The 19,252-nt window shown below is 42.2% G+C and overlaps 2 protein-coding genes across 2 annotated transcripts in view; one reads left to right on the top strand and one right to left on the bottom strand.

Moving 5' to 3' along the window:
* Positions 1 to 2,317, bottom strand: part of wdfy4 (WDFY family member 4) — a 32,747-nt gene extending 30,430 nt beyond the window's left edge. The window contains exons 1-6 of the mRNA XM_072437591.1: positions 2,129 to 2,317; positions 1,466 to 1,714; positions 932 to 1,043; positions 583 to 704; positions 383 to 511; positions 60 to 249 (exon numbers count right to left, since the gene is read on the bottom strand). Of these exons, the coding sequence (XP_072293692.1) occupies positions 60 to 249; positions 383 to 511; positions 583 to 704; positions 932 to 1,043; positions 1,466 to 1,714; positions 2,129 to 2,149 (823 nt within the window). The 5' untranslated portion in view covers positions 2,150 to 2,317. The remainder of the gene's footprint in view (positions 1 to 59; positions 250 to 382; positions 512 to 582; positions 705 to 931; positions 1,044 to 1,465; positions 1,715 to 2,128) is intronic.
* Positions 2,318 to 13,555: 11,238 nt separating this feature from the next.
* LOC140351498 (inhibitor of nuclear factor kappa-B kinase subunit alpha-like) lies at positions 13,556 to 18,858 on the top strand. The gene is made up of 14 exons (XM_072437349.1): positions 13,556 to 13,595; positions 13,691 to 13,779; positions 15,874 to 15,968; positions 16,028 to 16,117; positions 16,356 to 16,378; positions 16,468 to 16,556; positions 16,626 to 16,715; positions 16,798 to 16,922; positions 17,022 to 17,129; positions 17,197 to 17,332; positions 17,409 to 17,609; positions 17,992 to 18,094; positions 18,540 to 18,663; positions 18,726 to 18,858. The coding sequence occupies exons 1-14, from the start codon at positions 13,556 to 13,558 to the stop codon at positions 18,856 to 18,858; spliced, it is 1,446 nt and encodes a 481-aa protein (XP_072293450.1).
* The last annotated feature ends 394 nt before the right edge of the window (positions 18,859 to 19,252 follow it).

Raw genomic sequence — 19,252 nt, forward strand, 5'->3', positions numbered from 1 at the left:
GAATTAGATTAAGAGGTATCAGATATCAGAACACGTTAATAATTAGTCAATAAACATACCAAACAAACTTGGGATCATGTTTCTGGTTGCAGAAGCAGAAAGAGCCTTGAGAACTCGAGATGATTGGTGCCTCCACGAAGCATTGGTCTGCTCCCACAGAGATGTGAGGCCAATAATTAAACAGTGAAGCTCTTCAGTCTCTACTAACTTTTCCACATTCACTGGTACCGTGCACAAGTGGAGAAAAACCTGAATGAAAATGAATGAAAAATCAAAATTTAGTACGTATAACATTATGTTATATATACAAACCACTTTACAGAGAAACAGATATGACAAAATGTACCGTAATTACATAAATAAGAACAGCAATGACATTTACTTGTGTAAGTGGCTCCTGAAAGGAGTGCTCATGGGTTTGGTTTTCTTGGCTGGGGGGCAAGCACACCAGTAAGTAGAGACATTTCACCAAAGCGACAGGAAGCTCAAGGTTTAAACTGGAGAGTAGAGCCTATGAACAAATAGAATTAGAGTTGGTTAATACTAATAATAATAAGCTGCAAACATTTAATCATCACTTACAGATCCATCAGCTGTGAGCAGACTCAAAGATTTCAACAGCAACCACCCAAAACATCTATTTTTAAAGTTTGTACTTGTATCTTCCTTCTGGAAAAAATGCACAACTTCCTTTCGGGCTTCATCTGTAAAATATATTTGTTACCATTTAATTCAACATTAGTGGATATGTATGAAGATTCTAAGTAGACTGTCTCCACCAATGCATTAAATATTTCACTTGCACAATATGTATACAATTTGCATTTAATGTAATGTTGTTCAGCAAAACTAAAACAAAATCTGAGAAAAAGCAGAAGTGTCATGGTGACTACACAATAACAACTCCTAAAGTGCAATGTGCAGGCAATACCTGCAGGCTTTTCTGCCAGTCTTCTGTGGATGTTTTGGATGACAGTGTCAGCAGTGAGAGCGGCAAGTCCCCTTAAATTCACATCTTCAACTGTGCCTCCATCCTCACAAATCTAGCATAAGAGATGATTAAAGTATATCAATAATATATCACTCAATCAACACAACAATATGAGTCATTAACAGTCTCAACTGCTCTGTATAATGCAGGCCACCATAAATAATAGAAGTGCTTTTTCTATTCCTTAAGAGGATATCACATATCGCTGAGTTGGCTGTTCTTACAAGCAAGGCCTTATGTTCTGGTCAAATCTCCAATCATGAGGTTTACATACTCTACATTTCTAAGCCTGGCTACCAAAGTATGGACGTTTTCTCTACAGTAACAAGTTCATTCAGTTCTTATTGATGCCTGGAGTTGTATGTTGGCTGAAGTATCACATACACCTGAGCATCAAAGAGCTGACAGAAGTGTGTTAAGTTTGTATGCAGTTTACAGTACAATTCTATAAGAGCATTCCCCTTTCCACTGTACCTGTATATAAAGAGAGAGGACTGTGGCAAGCTCTTCCTCCTTTGGCGCTAGCACGGATTTGTCGTTCTTCTGGTCAAAATATGAGTGAATCCTCAGCTCATGCAACTGTTTTATGAGCACATTCTGAGGCTGAGGGTCTTCAGAGGACCCCAATATTTTTGTCTTTAACTCCACAGAGACAGATAACTCTCCTGAGGCGCTCAGCTCCCCAGTCTCTTTATTGATCCGCACCCCATTAGCAGGCTGGTCCTATGAAAATTATGTAAAATGTAAGGTTAAAAAAAGGGTTATCACTTTATACAAAGCAGCTACAGAGTTGTGGTGTTGTGAGATTTAAATGATTCACCCCCTTTGCTTAGAAAATGTAAACTAAAAGATAATGTTTAAACAAATAAGATGTGAAGTATGAAAAGCACAACAAAACAAGATTAAACTGTTTTCAAACAAGGTATTAAAATAGTTCCTATATTAGACTATAGATGGTTTGAGTAGTCTATATAGTAATGTGCATTGTATTTTACACATATACATTATATATATATAGATATATATATATATATATATATATATATATATATATATATATATATATATATATATATATATATATATATATATATATATACTACAATATATATACACTGAACAGAAAGGAACACATACCTGTATCTGTGTAAGAGACATTCTGGAAATTCCCTAGGTAGAAGTGAAGTACATTTGTTGAGCTGTTTTGTGAAGTTGAGTAAAGAATCTGTCCATGTTCCTACGTCAACAGTGGGAGACAAGCTAAAACTTGCTAAGGCATGACTGGTCCTTACATTGCAGAACCTTCTGTGCGCAATAATCTGACACAAGCCGACTGAACTTTGAGCAGCAGAGTAACACACATCAGCTGGTTCAAGTCATGTGCTTTTCTGACTTCCTTAGAGAAGGAGAAGTGAAAAACTGTTGTCGAGCTGGTTGGATGGGGCCCTCCCACAGCTCAAATCTTTGCTTTTATTAGATTACATTTTCCTTTTAAATATTGCAACAACCAACAATGCAATGTTTCCCACATATTTAAGACAGATTATGGAAGCACGGGCAATAATTGTTGAATCATTTTGTTGAATACAATATTTATATGTGAGCAATTATATATGAGAAAATATGTCAACTATTGTCCTTACCCCTCAAGTACAATGTATAGGTTAAATAAAGCTACTTCTATATATTCATTATAATGCAACAAGATACAAAGCTACACTTTTAAGATAAGATAATACCACTTATTGCTGAGCTTGTTTTTGTCTGCAGAGTCAAACATTATATATATTAACTATAGGGCTATTTGACATCGAATAAAGCTAAATATGGATGTTTGAGCAAGGTCTGATAAATAGAAAAACAGTAGCATTGACTGCATATATAGCAGTCATGAGTCATACTCAGCTAAACAGTGCCCTCTTGTGTAGCGTAATGGTAATTCACAAGTTTAATATAAACTTGCTTGATTCATTGACGTGCGGTGAGATCAGGGCTAGTCATGGGGCTAGTGAGGAAATCTGTCTCTTTCAGAGTCAGATTTACAAATGCGAATGAACCCAAAGGACCACCTTAAAGAACATTTAAATGACAACAGACAATGATTTATGCTATATATCTCATTTCAGTATTACTTAGGCCGTGTCGCGGTCAAATAGCCCAGCAGTTTCAGGAGCCGCGGCCATATAACCTCATGGCTCACCCTAACCCCAACCTTAACCTTAACCTTAACCCTAACCTTAACCCTAACCCTAACCCTAACCCTAACCCTAACCCTAACCTTAACCTTAACCTTAACCTTAACCCTAACCTTAACCCTAACCCTAACCCTAACCCTAACCCTAACCCTAACCCTAACCCTAACCCTAACCTTAACCCTAACCCTAACCCGGCGCGGTCTAACCCCGGCGCGGTCAAATAGCCCAGCAGTTTTGCGCGGCTCTGTAGACACTCCCAATAAGTGAAGGTTTCTGGTCTTACCTTTACATTTTGATAAGCCGGATTGTAAATAAGAAATAAACGAGTTCAAGAACGAAGACTCAACAGTCCACGGGCTCAGGAGCACCCTCTGTCTGTCGCCAGGCGTACTGTTTGCAGTGAACTTTTATCATGTACGCCACAATATCAGCCATAAAACACCAAAGAAGACGAAGAAGAAAGAAAGTCTGGCGGGAACGTAACACTCGGATAGAAGACTTTGAACGGTGAAACCAGCGGAGGAGGCAAATTAATATAGAGGTCATGTATATCATATATATTCAGAGGTATCTACCTCTGTATCTACCTGCGTTGCACCAATGAAATTTCCCCATGTGGGACAATAAAGGAATATCTTATCTTATCTTATCTTATATGTATATCATAAAGTACTATATTTGTGATACTATTTTGAATACATTTTGTATTTGGTACTGTATATTGAGTATGTAACCCGTCAGCGTAGCGTGGCAGATGTGCACAGAAGCTAATAATAGTACTGAAGGACTGACTTCCGACAGTGAACGCTGTTAACGTTAGCGGCTAACATGAGCTAGCTCTGGCAGCGCAGTCTAATCAGTCTAATCTAATACATGTGAATATCCGACTGTAATAATTGTATCAGATAGGATAAGCCTTTATTTGTCCACACAATGGGGAAATGTCGGTGTTGCAACCATGGATGTATTACATTATGGATTGCAACGCAAGTAGGTACAAAAGTAAAAGAACAGATAACTTATAGAAAGCTTTAAAAAGAACATTCTTAATAGAGAAGCTCTTATAGAAAAAAAACTCTTATATTCTTAATAAGGAATAGAAAATATATTAAAAATATTAAAACGGATGGCGGGCCATTTTGATTATCATGTTAGAGATGGCGGGGGCACCATCCCTGAATGTACGTAGCGAGACCCCTGTCTACCAGACGAGAAAGTGACATTTCTGAGTTTGATTTCAGGAAGAGGCAGTGGGAAAGTCAGTCGGAGGAAGAGGCTGAGGAAGAGGCTGTTCGGTGGGGCTTTTACAAGGTTCTCCATAAAACAAAGAAGTGGTATAAAACTATCTTCTATAACTCCGTGGACATATCTATTGTGAATGCTTACATTCTGTACAAAGAACAGTGTAAGCTGAAGGGAAGAAAACCACTCCATCAAAAGTCCTTTCAAGAGACTCTAGTCCTGGAGCTGGCAGATGCTGGAACAGCTCCACAACAAGAGGAACAAAACAAGAAGACACAACTATGCTGCTCCACATAAGCAATGCTGGTGACCGGGCTCAGGGCAGCGCTGGTGACCGGGCTCATGATTTGCCAACAGTAAGATCTACTTTGGACAGGACATCCCCAACATGTTTGTGGACGGAAACGGTGGTCCCCAAAAGTCGTCCCGGTCCTCTGAGCAGCCAAGTGAGACTTACCTAAACAAAAACTGGAAAGTAATTGACCCCCCAGCTTCCTCTCTACATGACTCTTCTGCACATGATGCACTTGTTCAGGATGAAATGGAGATGAGTGGCTTTGACAGCTTAGCATTTTTTTTAGAGATGAGAATGCTCTAATCTTTAGCTAACTGGTGTGAAATCAAATGGAAAAGAGATTTGCAAGGAATAATATACTAGAGAGAGAAAATCCCACACACTGTTTTACTTGCAAGTGAAATTTATTTACAGATGGATAGGCAACCGGGCCTTGGTCAGGCAAATGGGTGACTGAAGATGGGACAGGGGTTTAAATAGGAATGGCCTCAAAAATATAAGTGGCCAATCACTGACGTTTAAGAACACATTAACAAGCACAAACATTGTCAGTACTCAAAAAAGACAAAATAGTGACACCTAATAATGAATTCCATATACGTCAAAAATAGTGACTAATACAGTACAAAATGAATAACAGAAAAGTATACATAGATGTATTGAATAAAGCAAATAGGTAAATGGGAAACCCTGTGCGTTGTATTCAAAACTACATGTGTACTGTAGATCATCTTCAGAGCCATTTAAGAAAATGTTGGGATCAAACTCATCATTCAACCCCTTAGGAGCCAGTGTGTGCAGGGTATATGAATCCAATATGCTTCACTTTGTTTTAATAATAGGTCATGGTCCCCTCTTCTTGGGGGTAGAGGAACATGTTCAATACCACAAAAGCGAAGTGTAGGAATAAAATAAAAAGGGATGTGGCTTATTGTCTCAACATTCCTGGAGATAAACAGGAGTGAGATTGAGAGTAATTTAGTCAAATCAACCAAATAATAATCACTTATGCTTGATTTTGGCAAAGGTTTGGAACTGGAACCCAAAGGTAACACTAAATAACAATGGTCTGAAATCTGTAAACAATTGTGGAAAATGTATGGAACAGTTATGATAAACCTTAAGTTTAAATCTGTATGAACCCTGATAGCTGCAAAATCCCACATCTCATCACAAAGGCTCAGAAGATGGCTCATGTTGCAGAGATCCACTTTCAACGTGAGATTATGAAGAAAGAAACTGAGAAGAAAATCGCTGAAAGTAAAGGTATATTTATAATTTTCCATTCATGAAATTACGTTTTGAGTTATATTTGGATTTTGGATAATTGTGTCTAACACAAATGCTGCCTTCATGGCCAGAGAAAAGGCCAAAACTGATGTATTACGCTGTTGCCAAGTTTCACAACAACAACAAGCCTACAGGGCGAAGCCAAGTTTACTGAAGCCAACAAGGTAAACAATGGTCTGAGTTTATGTAAGTGTATTTTGTCTGTTCAATTTCTTGTTTAATGATCTTTTCAGTTTTTATTAGATTGGCTCCTGGTCCCAGGTGTACGGCCTGGAGCCTTTAAATGGAGGTCAGATGTGCTTTCTCGGTCTCTCGCAGCTCTGCTCCGCCCATCCCGTCATGCTGTCCGCTCTCACGCTCGGTTCGGCTGCCCCCAGCTGGCTCGCTTAGCGAAAGCGTTGTTGTGGTCCCATTTTTGGTTTTGTTTGGGGTTGTAGTTAGGGGGGTTTTGTACCTTGTTTTCCTAGTTAGAGGTGTCTACTACGGCCCTATACAGGGCTGGCCCGGTGTCGCTCCTTTTTTTTTCTCTGTTTGGCTGGCCCACCAGGTCTTTCTGTTGCAACTTTAGTGATATTTTTGGGCACAGGGTTGTTTGTGCCTGAAATCATTGTGACAATTTATAGTTTAAATTATTGTAGGCCATTGATGTTCATTTGTGTATTTAAAATTATAACTTAATTTGTATTTATTATATAAGTAATATTGGGGTGCACGGTGGCAATGGCGGTCTTAGCGCTCTTGCCTCCCAAGAAGGAGATCATGGGTTCGATTCCCGGACCAGACCAACATCACATGATCTCTCTGGGTGGAGTCTGCATGTTCTCCCCGTGTTACCGTGGGTTCTCTCCGGGTTCTCCGGCTTCCTCCCACCGTCCAATGACATGCATGTGTTAGGTAGAACTGGCAACTCTAAATTGGCCCTATGGACAGGTGTTTAAAATTAGCATATTCTGCTATATACACTTAAAACATTGCATCTGGTTTGTCCAATGTAAATGCTGTCCTTAAATAAATAAAAATAAAAAAATAAAGTTCTGTTTGTATTAAATATTTAGCTGTGAATGTTAAATTAACTCGTTTGTGCCTGAAATCAGAGACAATTTATAGTTTAAATTATTGTTGGCCATTGATGTTCATTTGTGTATTTAAAATAATAACTTCATTTAAATTAACTTGTTTGAGCCTGAAATAATCATAAAACAATCTGTAGTAAGCACAATCATCATTACGCATTTCTAAGGAAAGCGCTTGATACAATAATGTGCAGTCACAATCACAGATCGTGATCGTCACGTTTCCATCACCGAAGGAGGAGGCGGAGCTTCAGCTTCCCCCAAGCGGTGCACCGTGTCAATCACATCAGGCATTTTTTGTTTTCCTTCAGGGGAAAACACTGTCAGATTCAAATAGTTTCCTTCTTCACATCTTCTTCGGCCACAGTCTCTGGTACTGTACACCATAAAGCTTTAGTTTGTAGTCTGTAGTAATTGGCGGCTAGTGGCGCCATCTCTGTTTGTATTGTAGCGTTCTAATGTTGCCGCAATGGTTGTCGGGAAGTTTTGTTGGGGTGGTCTGGGATGTTCAAGCGGGAAGTTAGGGTTGTTGATGAAAAAAAAAAACTGTTACTGTCTGTTCTGGAGTTTTGTCGTCGTAAGACATTAAAGCCTATGCGAGCTAACCTGTTTCTCGTGACTTTTTCACAGAGGAGCGAGCTCGAGAATGCTGGTTTTGATCGTCCGGATGGAGCCAGTTCACCCCGGCGTGTTCAGCGGCGGCGGTAGGAACTGCGTGTGAGTACTCCAAGACCGGCTTACCTCGAACGGGAACATGAGCGCCCCTACGCCGTGGAGTCAGGCGCACGGGCAAAACAACCGGGATACGCGGCAGGCGGAGCGCCGCCCGGACACGCGGCAGCCGGAGCACCGGGACACGTGGCAGGCGGAGCACCGGGACACACAGCAGGTAGAGCGCCGTGATGACGCCGTTGTGTCTGTGAGACCCAGAGGACTAGACCGCAGACCCGAGGAGCCGCTTCAACAGCTTCCCCAATCGGTGATCAAGCTTCCCCGCTACAACGGGGAGGAGCCTGCCGACACGTACCTGCTACAGGTCCAGCTCGCTGCACAAATTAACGGCTGGTCGGCTGAGGAGACAGCTGGACATGTTGCGCTCGCCCAGGAAGGACAGGCGCTACAGATTTTGACGGATCTACGGCCAGAGGAGCCCCGTGATTGGCCGAAACTTCACGCTGCAATTCAGCGCAGATTTGAGCGCTGCATCTTTGTAGATGATGCCAGGGATCGGTTAGCAAAGCGCCGTAGAGAGGCGGGAGAAAGCCTGGGTACCTATGCCGCAGACCTGCGCAGCTACACCCGCCGTGGTCATCCTGATTTCACAGAGAGGGTGCAGGAGGAGCTCACAGTCCAGGCCTTTCTCAGGGGGTTACAGCCTGAACGGCTTCGTAAACACATGCGCTTGTTTTTCCCCACCTCACTTGAAGCAGCACTGACGGAGGCAGAGAGGGTGGAGCAGGTTTTGTGTCCAGAAGGCTATCGCCGCCACAATAACATTCATGTTAATCAAGCTTGGGGTGAGGAACACAATGTGGATGAGGCAGCAAAACGTACCACAACCCCACAACGTCGCCGATCCAGAAGACTTGAAGGCGAGTGTTATAGGTGTGGAGCTCCTAGTCATATCGCACGCTTCTGCCCAGCACCAGCACCAATGGGCCAGCAGCTAGATTTAAACTAATTCTGGATCGCAACGAGAGGGAGCTACCATCCAGTGAAGACACAACTACCCCCAACACATCTATGATGCGTCTCGGGTGCTTGGGGCAAGCTCATGGGCTGTACTTGGACTGTGTGATTGAAGGAACTCCATGTCGTGCCCTGGTGGACACAGGGTCTACAATCTCCCTAATCAAGCCTGGTACCCTGCCAAGCTGCAGTGACAAAATCCCTCAAGGCTGGGCCTCTACTATGCAAAACATCACTACAGTTACAGGGGACCGGGCCAAGATGCTGGGTACTAAGACACTGCAGGTTTCCGTGGCCCACCTACAGGTATGGCATCAGTTCTGGCTAGCTAACATCCAAGATTCCTGTATTGTTGGGCTTGACCTGCTGTGTGAGTGGGGGGCTGTGGTGGACGTGTCCAGAGCCACTCTACATCTGGGCATCGAAACCATAGCTCTTCACAAGTCCTGTGAACCTGAGGCATGTAGTCATGAAGCAAACCCAGAAGGAACCGCCAGCATCGCAGAGGGAGCCGCCATCGCGGGTGCAGCCACCAGCGTCGCAGAGAGACCCGCCAGCCCCGCAGAGAGACCCGCCAGCCCCGCAGAGAGACCCGCCAGCCCCGCAGAGCCCCGCAGAGAGAGCCGCCAGCCCCGCAGAGAGAGCCGCCGTCGCGGGTGCAGCTGCCAGAGCCACAGAGAGAGCCGCCGTTGCGGGTGCAGCCGCCTTCCCCAGAGACAGACCAAGCCATCGCTGACCTCTTCACTAGAAGCTGCCAGGGTCTAGATTCTGAACAACAAGACCAACTGAAAACTTTACTCGATTTGTTTGCTGATGTGTTTGCTGCCAAGGACGAAGACTGCACTCACACCGATCTGGTCCTCCATGACATTGACACAGGAGAGGCCCGCCCTATACGCCTCCGCCCACGCCACCTGCCATTGGCCAAGCGGATGCCAGCACAAGAAAAGATTGAGGAGATGTTACGGGCGGGCATCATTGAACCGTCAAACAGTCCCTGGGCTGCACCTGTAGTGCTAGTCCAGAAGAAGGATGGCACATGGCGCTTCTGTGTGGACTATCGCCGCCTCAATGACCTAACCCGTAAGGATTCATACCCCCTCCCACGCATTGATGATGCTCTGGACTACATCTCTGGCTCATCATGGTTCAGCTCCCTAGACCTTCGCAGTGGGTACTGGCAGGTGGAGCTGGCTCCTGAGGCCCGTCCTAAGACTGCCTTCTCAATCGGCCAGGGCTTGTGGCAGTTCAAGGTCATGCCATTCGGCCTCTGCAACGCTCCAGCTACCTTTGAGCGCCTGATGGAGAGGGTGCTTGCAGACATTCCCCCGAGCCGTTGTGTGGTTTACCTGGATGACCTACTGGCCCATGCTGCAGACTAAGGTGCCCTAGACAACTTAAAGGACGTTCTCCTTGCCATCCGTCAAGTGGGCCTGCGCCTGAACCCAAAGAAGTGCAACCTGTTCAGGAAGCAAACATCCTTCTTGGGCTACATTGTCAGCAGAGAAGGAGTCTCCACCAACCCAGTAAAGGTTACAGCGGTGCGAGAATGGCCGACCCCCAATGACATTGCTGAGTTGCGCAGTTTCCTGGGCCTGGCTTCCTATTACCGGAGGTTCATCAAGGGCTTTGCCACCATCGCAAGCCCCCTCCACAAGTTGACCCAAAAGGGCCATGTTTTTCAATGGACGGATGACTGTGCTGCGGCATTCAACCACCTTCGCTGTTCCCTCGTTGAAGCACCAGTGTTAGCCTATCCGGATCCAAATAAAATGTTTATTGTGGACACACGCTAGCAATGTGGGTCTTGGTGCTGTGATTTCCCACGAAGGGGAGCATGGGGAACAGGTTGTTTCCTATTACAGTTGCTCTCTGACCAAACCAGAGAGGAACTATTGTGTCACCCGTCGGGATCTGCAGGCAGTGGTGTTGGGTATTCGCCATTTCCGACCATACTTGTATGGTCAACGTTTTGTCCTGCGGACGGACCATGCTTCTCTCACCTGGCTGTTGAACTTTAAAGAACCTGAAGGGCAGCTAGCCAGGTGGATAGAGATCCTGCAGGACTACGATTTTGACATTCAGCACTGGGCCGGTCGACTACACAGTGATTCTGATGCCCTTTCACGGAGGCCATGTGAAGAGAGGTGTCGGTTTTGCCATAAGAGTGGAAGAGCGGCACCCAGGCACCAAAGTGGCGGCACTGCAGTGTTTGGGGGTGCCGGACGTCCAAGAGACTATTGACCCCCAGCAACTCCAGCAAGAGCAGCAACAGGACCCAGTCCTAGCTCGGGTCCGTTCCTGAGTGGGGGCTGGCCAACGTGCAGAATGGTCAATCGTGTCAGCGCTGGACCCAAAGACCAAGGCTCTGCATTCCCAATGGCCCAACATCAGTCTGCAGAATGGGGTTCTTTATCGCCGTTGGAGTTCCCCAAATGGATTAAGAGAAACCATGCAGCTCCTTGTTCCGCACAGTTTGAGACCCAAAGTTCTGCAATGTGTCCATGGGTCAGTGGGAGCTGGACATTTTGGTGTTACTAAGACCTTACAGCGGCTGAGGCAGAGGTTCTACTGGCCAGGGTGCAGACGCGACATGGAAATGTTCGTTCATCGGTGTGATGCCTGTAGTGCACAAAAAGGGCCTACTCGTCGGTCCCATGCCCCATTGCAGCAGTATCAGGTGGGGGCGCCCATGGAGAGGGTGGGTGTTGACATCTTGGGCCCGTTCCGGTAAGGTAATCGGTACGTCCTCGTGGCTATGGATTACTTTACTAAGTGGCCAGAGGCGTATGCTGTTCCTGATCAGAGTGCTGTTACCACTGCCCAGAAGCTGGTGGACGAGTTCTTCTGCCGATTTGGAGTTCCAGAGGAACTCCATAGTGATCAAGGGCGGAACTTTGAAGCTAAGGTGTTCCAGGAGGTGTGTCGGCGACTGGGAGTGAAGAAAACCAGGACCACCCCATTGCACCCACAAAGTGACGGTTTAGTTGAACGCTTTAACCGAACACTTGCCACACAGCTTGCCATCCTCACCAGTAATTGACAGAAGGACTGGGACTGTCACCTCCCCCTTGTCCTGTGGGCTTACAGGACGGCTGTTCAAGAGTCAACGCGGTTTGGCCACGAGCTATGGACCCCAGTGGACCTTGTTTTTGGTTCGCCCCCAGAGCCAGAAGTACGAGGGGAGGCGGGACCGGACTACTTTTTCAACCTGGTAGAACGGCTGCGTGCCGTCCATGATCTCTCCCGGGAACACCTCACCAACGCAGGAATCCAACAGAAGAGGGCCTATGACTCCCGCAGCAAGGGGCAAGATTTTAGTCCGGGCAACAAAGTTTGGGTTTATAGCCCAGTCAGGAAGAAGGGGCACTCACCTAAACTTTGTAGCCACTGGATGGGGCCTTGCACTGTCCTTGAGAGGCTGTCGGACGTTGTGTATCGGGTGAAACTATCTCAGTGGGGCAGAGTAGTAGTTCTTCACAGAGACAGACTTGCTCCCTACCAACACTTGGTCACAGCGGCAGAGCCCCCAGAGGACCAAAACCAGCCTGTACTGGGTAGCCCCCCTGGGCCCCCCAGTGGTGAGCTACCGCGTGAGCAGCGGAGACGACGGAGACTCACTTCGCATTTGAAAGACTTTGTGGTGGACGGTCGGCTTACTGGGGACAGCTAATCATGCTAGATGGGGGCTGTGTAGCATTCTAATGTTGCCGCAATGGTTGTCGGGAAGTTTTGTGGGGGTGGTCTGGGATGTTCAAGCGGGAAGTTAGGGTTGTTGATAAAAAAAAAAAAAACCTGTTACTGTCTGTTATAGAGTTTTGTCGTCGTAAAACATTAAAGCCTATACGAGCTAACCTGTTTCTCGTGACTTTTTCACCCAGCGCTCGTTCCAATAATACACCCAATCATTCTACTTGTACAATGCAAATATCATTGATCATTTGATTTATTTTACCTTCCTGTTTATTTGTACCAAAAAATCATCCATTTAGTTTTCTCCAATTATTAAGTTACTGTATTCATTTTGATCAAAACAGTTATTTATTTTAGCCATTTCTTATCCCAAATTTTGGGATAAGATTAACGCTCTTAAATTTGTCCCTGAACTGGAAATGGTGGGATCATCAGCAAATAACATATATGTTACATTTCAGGCTACTTCACAAATAAACAAATTCAATAATTTAGTACAGTACAGAGCCTTACGGGATTCCCCATACTACGGTGTATTACGTAACCTGTGGCAAACAGAAATGTATGAATTAAATATTTTTAGCAAAAATAAAAAGAGGATCAAGTTCATGCAACCGATTGTTTACAGCAGACACGCACAAGGTTGTTATCCTCAAAAGTTATATAAAACATAGGTTCAGACATCCTGATACAAGTCTGTGAAGCCTGGGCTGTTTAGGGGTAAAAGAAAGAGAAATAAGAGAGTAAGAGAAATATGGCAAAGAAAGTAAAATTGCTCTGCTGTATTTTAATCCTTTAGTGAATGAAGGCCCGTTTAAGAAAGCATGTTCCATTTAGTGGATGAATAATACATGGCATAACAAGTAAAATTGTAACTAAAATTGAACATTTGCAGTTGTTGTTCTAATACGTAGAAATCTGTTAACAATTGTGGAACTGGTTATGGAAAACGTATGGAACAGTCATGATAAACCTTAAGTTAAAATCTGTACAAACCCTGATAGCTACAGAATCCCACATCTCTCATCTTCACACAGAGGCTCAGAAGATGGCTCAGGTTGCAGAGATCCACTGTCAATGAGAGATCATGAAGAAAGAAACTGAGAATAAAATCTCTGAAATTGAAGGTAAATTTATATTTTTCTATTCATGAAATTACGTTTTGAGTTATATTTGGATTTTGGATAATAGTGTCTATCACAGATGCTGCCTTCATGGCCAGAAATAAGGCCAGAACTGATGCAGAGTCAGCTGCTGTCACGTTTCCCACCAAAAACAAGCAAAGAGGGCGAGTTTACTGAAGCCAACAAGGTAAACAATGGTCTGAGTTTATGTAAGTGATAAGCAAAGGCTGCTTCTGTGCCAAATGTGACCGTCATCAGAATTCCTCTGAATGCCTTTGGTACTTACTCAGGACTTTTGTCATCTGAATGAACGTTCAATAAGAACTGTTATTTTATTTAAATTTTAATATTTTAACTAAAACAATCCCAAAACCAGAAATCAAATGGCCTCACAACCTACATTTATTCTGAATAAACTGCTCTCTGTTTGAGGTGAATAAAGTGCTATTACACTACATTCAAATAGATATTGTGATAACATTAGCAGCCAACTCAGTCTTAAACAACATAACGTTTTTTTATGCTTCAGCCTGTTTAAAATGCCATGATCAGTTAAGATAAAATATAGCCATACTGTCAATTAGTTGTCTTTTTTTTGTTTGAATCCCTTGTTTAAAAAAATATTTATATATAATGAATAAATATAAATATTTATAAATAACCTTTTATTTTGGTCAACTGGCGTTGGTATCTAACTGACTCACATCTTTTACCAGTAGAGGGAGCACTCCTGCCATTTATCACTTTAGCAAACTGTAGAAGCGCTGGCCTTGGTTGTCAGAGCTAATCATCATTTATTCATACTAGTTTGATATGAGGCTAACTATAACCGTCTAGATTAGTGTGGCAAAGTTACCATGACTAATGTTATAGACACCAAAAACAAATAAACTACATTTTTGTTGCCTATAAACACTATGTTAGTCTCTAAAATACTTTTACTAACTTTTCATATAGAGTAAATGCCTTCTATTCTCTTGTGTCTACCCCTATGCTCAGCCTCTTGGTCTTCTGTCATGATCAGCTAGAAATATGATCCCAGTGAATGTTTGTGAGTGAAAATAAATCAACATTTACTTACAAAAGGTTTGTTTGGCGAGTTAAGTATGTGCAGCCCCCCTCTAAGGAAGTGAGGTCAAGTTCATGTATTGTATCTCCCCTAGAGGAACACCAACCTTGTACTCAATAAATCTTTATTCTGTGATTCATCAGCAACAGGCAGCACATTCTTCAATAGCTGCTCTCTTTCACATAAATACTTCTCTTGTGAGTGAGCCTGGCCCATTCACTCACATTTTTATTCCTTGGTGCTTTCTATTGGCCTGACACACTGTTCTGATTATTTCAGTCTTAAACTTTGTTAGAACAGTTTCGGTCCTGATTGTCTTATTTTTCATGGATAAAAAGGCTTAGAAATGTTGAATGTAACAAGAAGCTGAAACCTATAAATAGTTTTAAACTGTCCTTTTTAGCTATAATTCTGCTCCATCAAAAGGTAAGCTATAGACAAGTACAGTAACTAATTTAATTTGTATTTGAGTGTTAGTTGCTCATGGGGAAAGATGGCCCTCTATGGCAGATTTATGCCAGCTTCTTGCACAGAGTCATTGTGTAATTAGACGAGACACTTAACCCACTTTAACTATGTAAGAATATGGTGTGTGAGTTATTATGGCGGTGGGAAGAGAATCGGTGCAGATTGTCATCCACTCAGCTTATTACCACCAAGTATGGGTCGTGATACATATAATTGTAAATGAATATTGACTATAAAAGCAGCAATCAAATATTTTTGTGTGGGAGGAGCCAAGCAATATAGTGTGACATTCCAAGGAATGTCACACTATATTGCACACAATTGTACATGCACAAAATATATTTAACTTTGAAAAAAAAGAGCAATTGTTACCACTGTCCATGTAAGAGTGTCTTTCAAGAATGTATTAAACTCTTTTTGAATCAATCTTTCTTGTTTGTGACCATTGAACAGTTATAAAACAAGTAAAACCCAAAACCAGCATCAGGGCAGCCTTAACTTCTGACTCCTGCCTCATATTATTCTCTAAAGATGAAAACCACACACAAACACAGCCTGATTTAAAGGGCTAGACCTCATCTCAAGTCATTCTGCAGCAGAGGCAGCCATAGTGTCCTGAACACTTCAAAAATATTGTGTAGTTTCAGCACCTTGTGAGTTCAGTTGTGTTATCATTGAGGCAATTGAAATGTTACATTTAAACCTAATGTTAAGTATTTTCCTGGTGGTCATTTGTTCGATAAGGATACTGGAGAAAAGCTAGCTGTGAAGATTTGTCGCTTAGATTTGAACGCCAAGAACAAGGATCGCTGGAGCAGAGAAATTCAAATTATGAAAAGGTTGGAAAAAGCTCCGTCTTTTCCACTTGGTAAACACACATTTTTGTTTCTGATGAAAGATTAAGCCATGTTAATGTTGTTGAGGCACGAGACGTTCCTGAAGAGTTGCTCTCAATCGCTATAAATGATCTTCCTCTGCTTGCTATGGAGTAAGATAAGATAAGATAAGATAATCCTTTATTGTCCACACATGGGGAAATTTCATTGTTGCAACGCAGGTAGATATAGAGGAAAAGAACAGATAACTTATAGGAAGTTTGAAAAACACTCTCAATAGAAGAGTGATTATAAACAAAACTCCTGTAGACAAAACCTCCCATTTCCCAACAAGGGATGGAGGGGAAAAATAATAAAGATATATCTTATATAGGGGCGACCTGCCTAAGGTCAGGACCTTCTGAAAGACATTGGTAATGACCTTTAACTTTCTGATTATCTAATGAATCTTAAATAATGAAATTAAATCAACGTTTAATAGGTAAAAACTCTGTAAATGCAGGTGCAGGTATTCAATATCTTCATGAAAACAAAATCATCCACAGAGACTTGAAGCCTGAGAACATAGTTCTGCAGGACAACAACGGAAAGGTGTTGCATCAGATTTGTTTATTACATGTGCACTAATGCATACTTATGTTTACGTTGCTTTATTTTCAGTTTATTCACAAAATAATTGATCTTGGCTATGCAAAAGACCTTGATCAGGGGAGTCTTTGCACATTGTTTGTGGGAACTCTGCAGTATCTGGTCAGTTTTTTTAGTGTATAAATAATCCGCCTTTTTAAACATTGTAGTTGCTGTTTTAAAGCTTTTGTAACTTTACTACTAGGCTCCTGAGCTTTTTGAAAGCAAACCCTACACTCTGACAGTGGACTACTGGAGCTTTGGGACTGTCATTTTTGAATGCACTTGTGGCATCCGTCCGTTTTTACATCACATGCAGCAAGTACAATGGTAAGACCATAAATCTATTAAAAATGTGTCTGCCATTTCATTATTGTGTCCCACCATCAGTACTAACAGAATTATGTTTGTTTATTTATTTGTTAAAAGGACAAGTAAGGTGAAAAACAAAGGTCCCAAAGATATTATGGCAATAGAAGACATGAATGGAGAAGTCAGATTCTCTGCACATCTTCCCTATCCAAATAATCTCAGCAGGTAAAAACAATTGCTGCTGTTTTTATGTTGGGTCACTAATTGTAACAACTGTCTCATGTGCCTATAGACCTTTGTTGGAGCCAATTGAATCTCTTCTGCAAATCTTACTGTTGTGGGATCCTGCAATGCGCGGTGGAGAAAAGGATGCAAATACTGACAAGCCATTCTGTTTCAATATCCTGCAGACCGTTCTTGATATGAAGGCAGGACATATTTAACTATTCAATTAAAAAGATAACAATTAAACAGGATCATGAAGAAAATATATCTATATTTCAGATCATTCATGTGTTGGACATGACATCCGCCCAGATGCACTCCTTAGAGTTGAGTGCAGATGAAAGTCTGAACTCACTGGAGCTTCGACTGGAGACTCAGACTCAGGCTCACATTCCTCCTCTGAACCAGGAGCTCTTATTGGAGACAGGGATTTCTCTGGACCCCCGCAGACCACCGGCCCAGTGTCTGCCCCAGGATTTGGTATGACACCAGAACCATAGCTTTTTCACATTATGAACTGAAATATAAACAACTAAACTAAGATCCATGTTTGTCCAGGTCTAAACTAAGACAAGAACAGGAGACAGTATTTTGTTGTTTACAGGGGACATTTTTATAATATAAATCATTATGCCAATAATTGCAGCAATCAAAAGGGGTAATTCTATTTGATTGTGAGTAATTGAGTAGCACTATATCATATGTCACAAAAAAACAACTAGAGTTATTTTATTTTCACTCAAAACACTTGATTTAGTCAATTGTAGTTGGGAAATATTTGTGTTAGCTATATTGTAGACTAAATAATCTTGTTCATATCACTTCGGTTTTAAATATTTTCTTTTCGTTTGTTTGTTTTTAGCGTGGCTGGGACAACTGTATAGTCTTTCTGTTCGACAAGAGCTTGATCAAATACTCTGGACCCCTTACTGCTAGAACTCTGCCAGATAGTGTTAATTTTATAGGTAAGATAATGCATGCCATATTTATTTTATTTATCATCAGGTCGATGGAGAACTAATTCTTATTTACAACTTTGACGAAGAGAGATCTTACCAATTGGTGTGATCATTCTCCTCTCATATTGTTCACCTGTGTTTTATTTCTTTCCCCTTTGTCCAATAATGATAATAATTTTATCACATTTCCAAGTCATGAGAAATGTGCTCAACAGTGCCATTAATGGTCTTGTTTGAAGTTCAAATATCACTCAAAAAGTGAAGTGAAAATGTTGCCAAAATAGCAATTCATGTCTTTTTCAGAAGGCTACACTTTCTGTTTTTATTTTCTTCAACTCTCTTTGACAGTTTTCTTTCTTAAAACTATGACTATGATGTTATCTTGGAGACAATACATATTATCTTCTAAATGTATTTATTTTTTTTCAGTTATTGTTTATTTTCTGCACAGTGAGGGAGACGAAGACACAGCTTCCACTTGCAGCACTGAGAAAGGTTTGGGGTGAAGCTGTCAGCTATATATGTGGCCTCAAAGAGGACTATCTGCGCCTGTATCAGGGACAGAGAGCAGCCATGTAAGTACACATTTATCTGCATTATCTCTGATGAAGTATTTTAAACTTTTTTTTTTGCTTAGGCTGAGCTTGCTTCATTACAACACAAACCTTACTCGGTACAAGAACTTGCTCTTCTCGAGGTCTCAACAGCTCAGAGCAAAACTGTCTTTCTTTAAAACCAGTATCCAAAACGACCAGATATGTTTTCCCTAAACCCACAAAACCTTTATGAAATTACTCTGTGATACCTGGTTTTGCAAAATAAATCAGCCAATGATGAGCTACGAACGTACAACAGTGGCAAAGATTACATCCAACAACTATAAAATGAAGCATGTACAAAATTTAGAAATAAAACTCAAGGGAGGTAACTTAATCACTTAAATCTAAATGTATGTGTCACTCAGTCATGGAGCTATTAAAATATTAACAGAGAAACAAATAGCGTGCGAATCAGCGTCAGCGTCCGGTTATAGGCGATATTACAATAGATCCATGGGTAAAGGCCGTAAACCAATAGATCCATGGGTAAAGGCCGTAAACCAATAGATCCATGCCGCAAACAAACATTTTCTGTATTTCCGGCCATGTGACTTGTTTTATCCAA

Source organism: Eucyclogobius newberryi, unplaced genomic scaffold (assembly GCF_026437365.1).
Source record: "Eucyclogobius newberryi isolate DKJ021-1_F unplaced genomic scaffold, fEucNew1.0.hap1 SCAF_8, whole genome shotgun sequence".
Lineage (NCBI taxonomy): Eukaryota > Metazoa > Chordata > Actinopteri > Gobiiformes > Gobiidae > Eucyclogobius > Eucyclogobius newberryi.

Coding starts and splice junctions, on each gene's coding strand:
- LOC140351498 (XM_072437349.1), top strand. CDS start 13,556: ATGAAGAAAGAAACTGAGAATAAAATCTCTGAAATTGAAG. Junction 13,596..13,690: donor TAAAATCTCTGAAATTGAAG/GTAAATTTATAT, acceptor CTTCATGGCCAG/AAATAAGGCCAGAACTGATG. Junction 16,557..16,625: donor TGCAGGACAACAACGGAAAG/GTGTTGCATCAG, acceptor CTTTATTTTCAG/TTTATTCACAAAATAATTGA.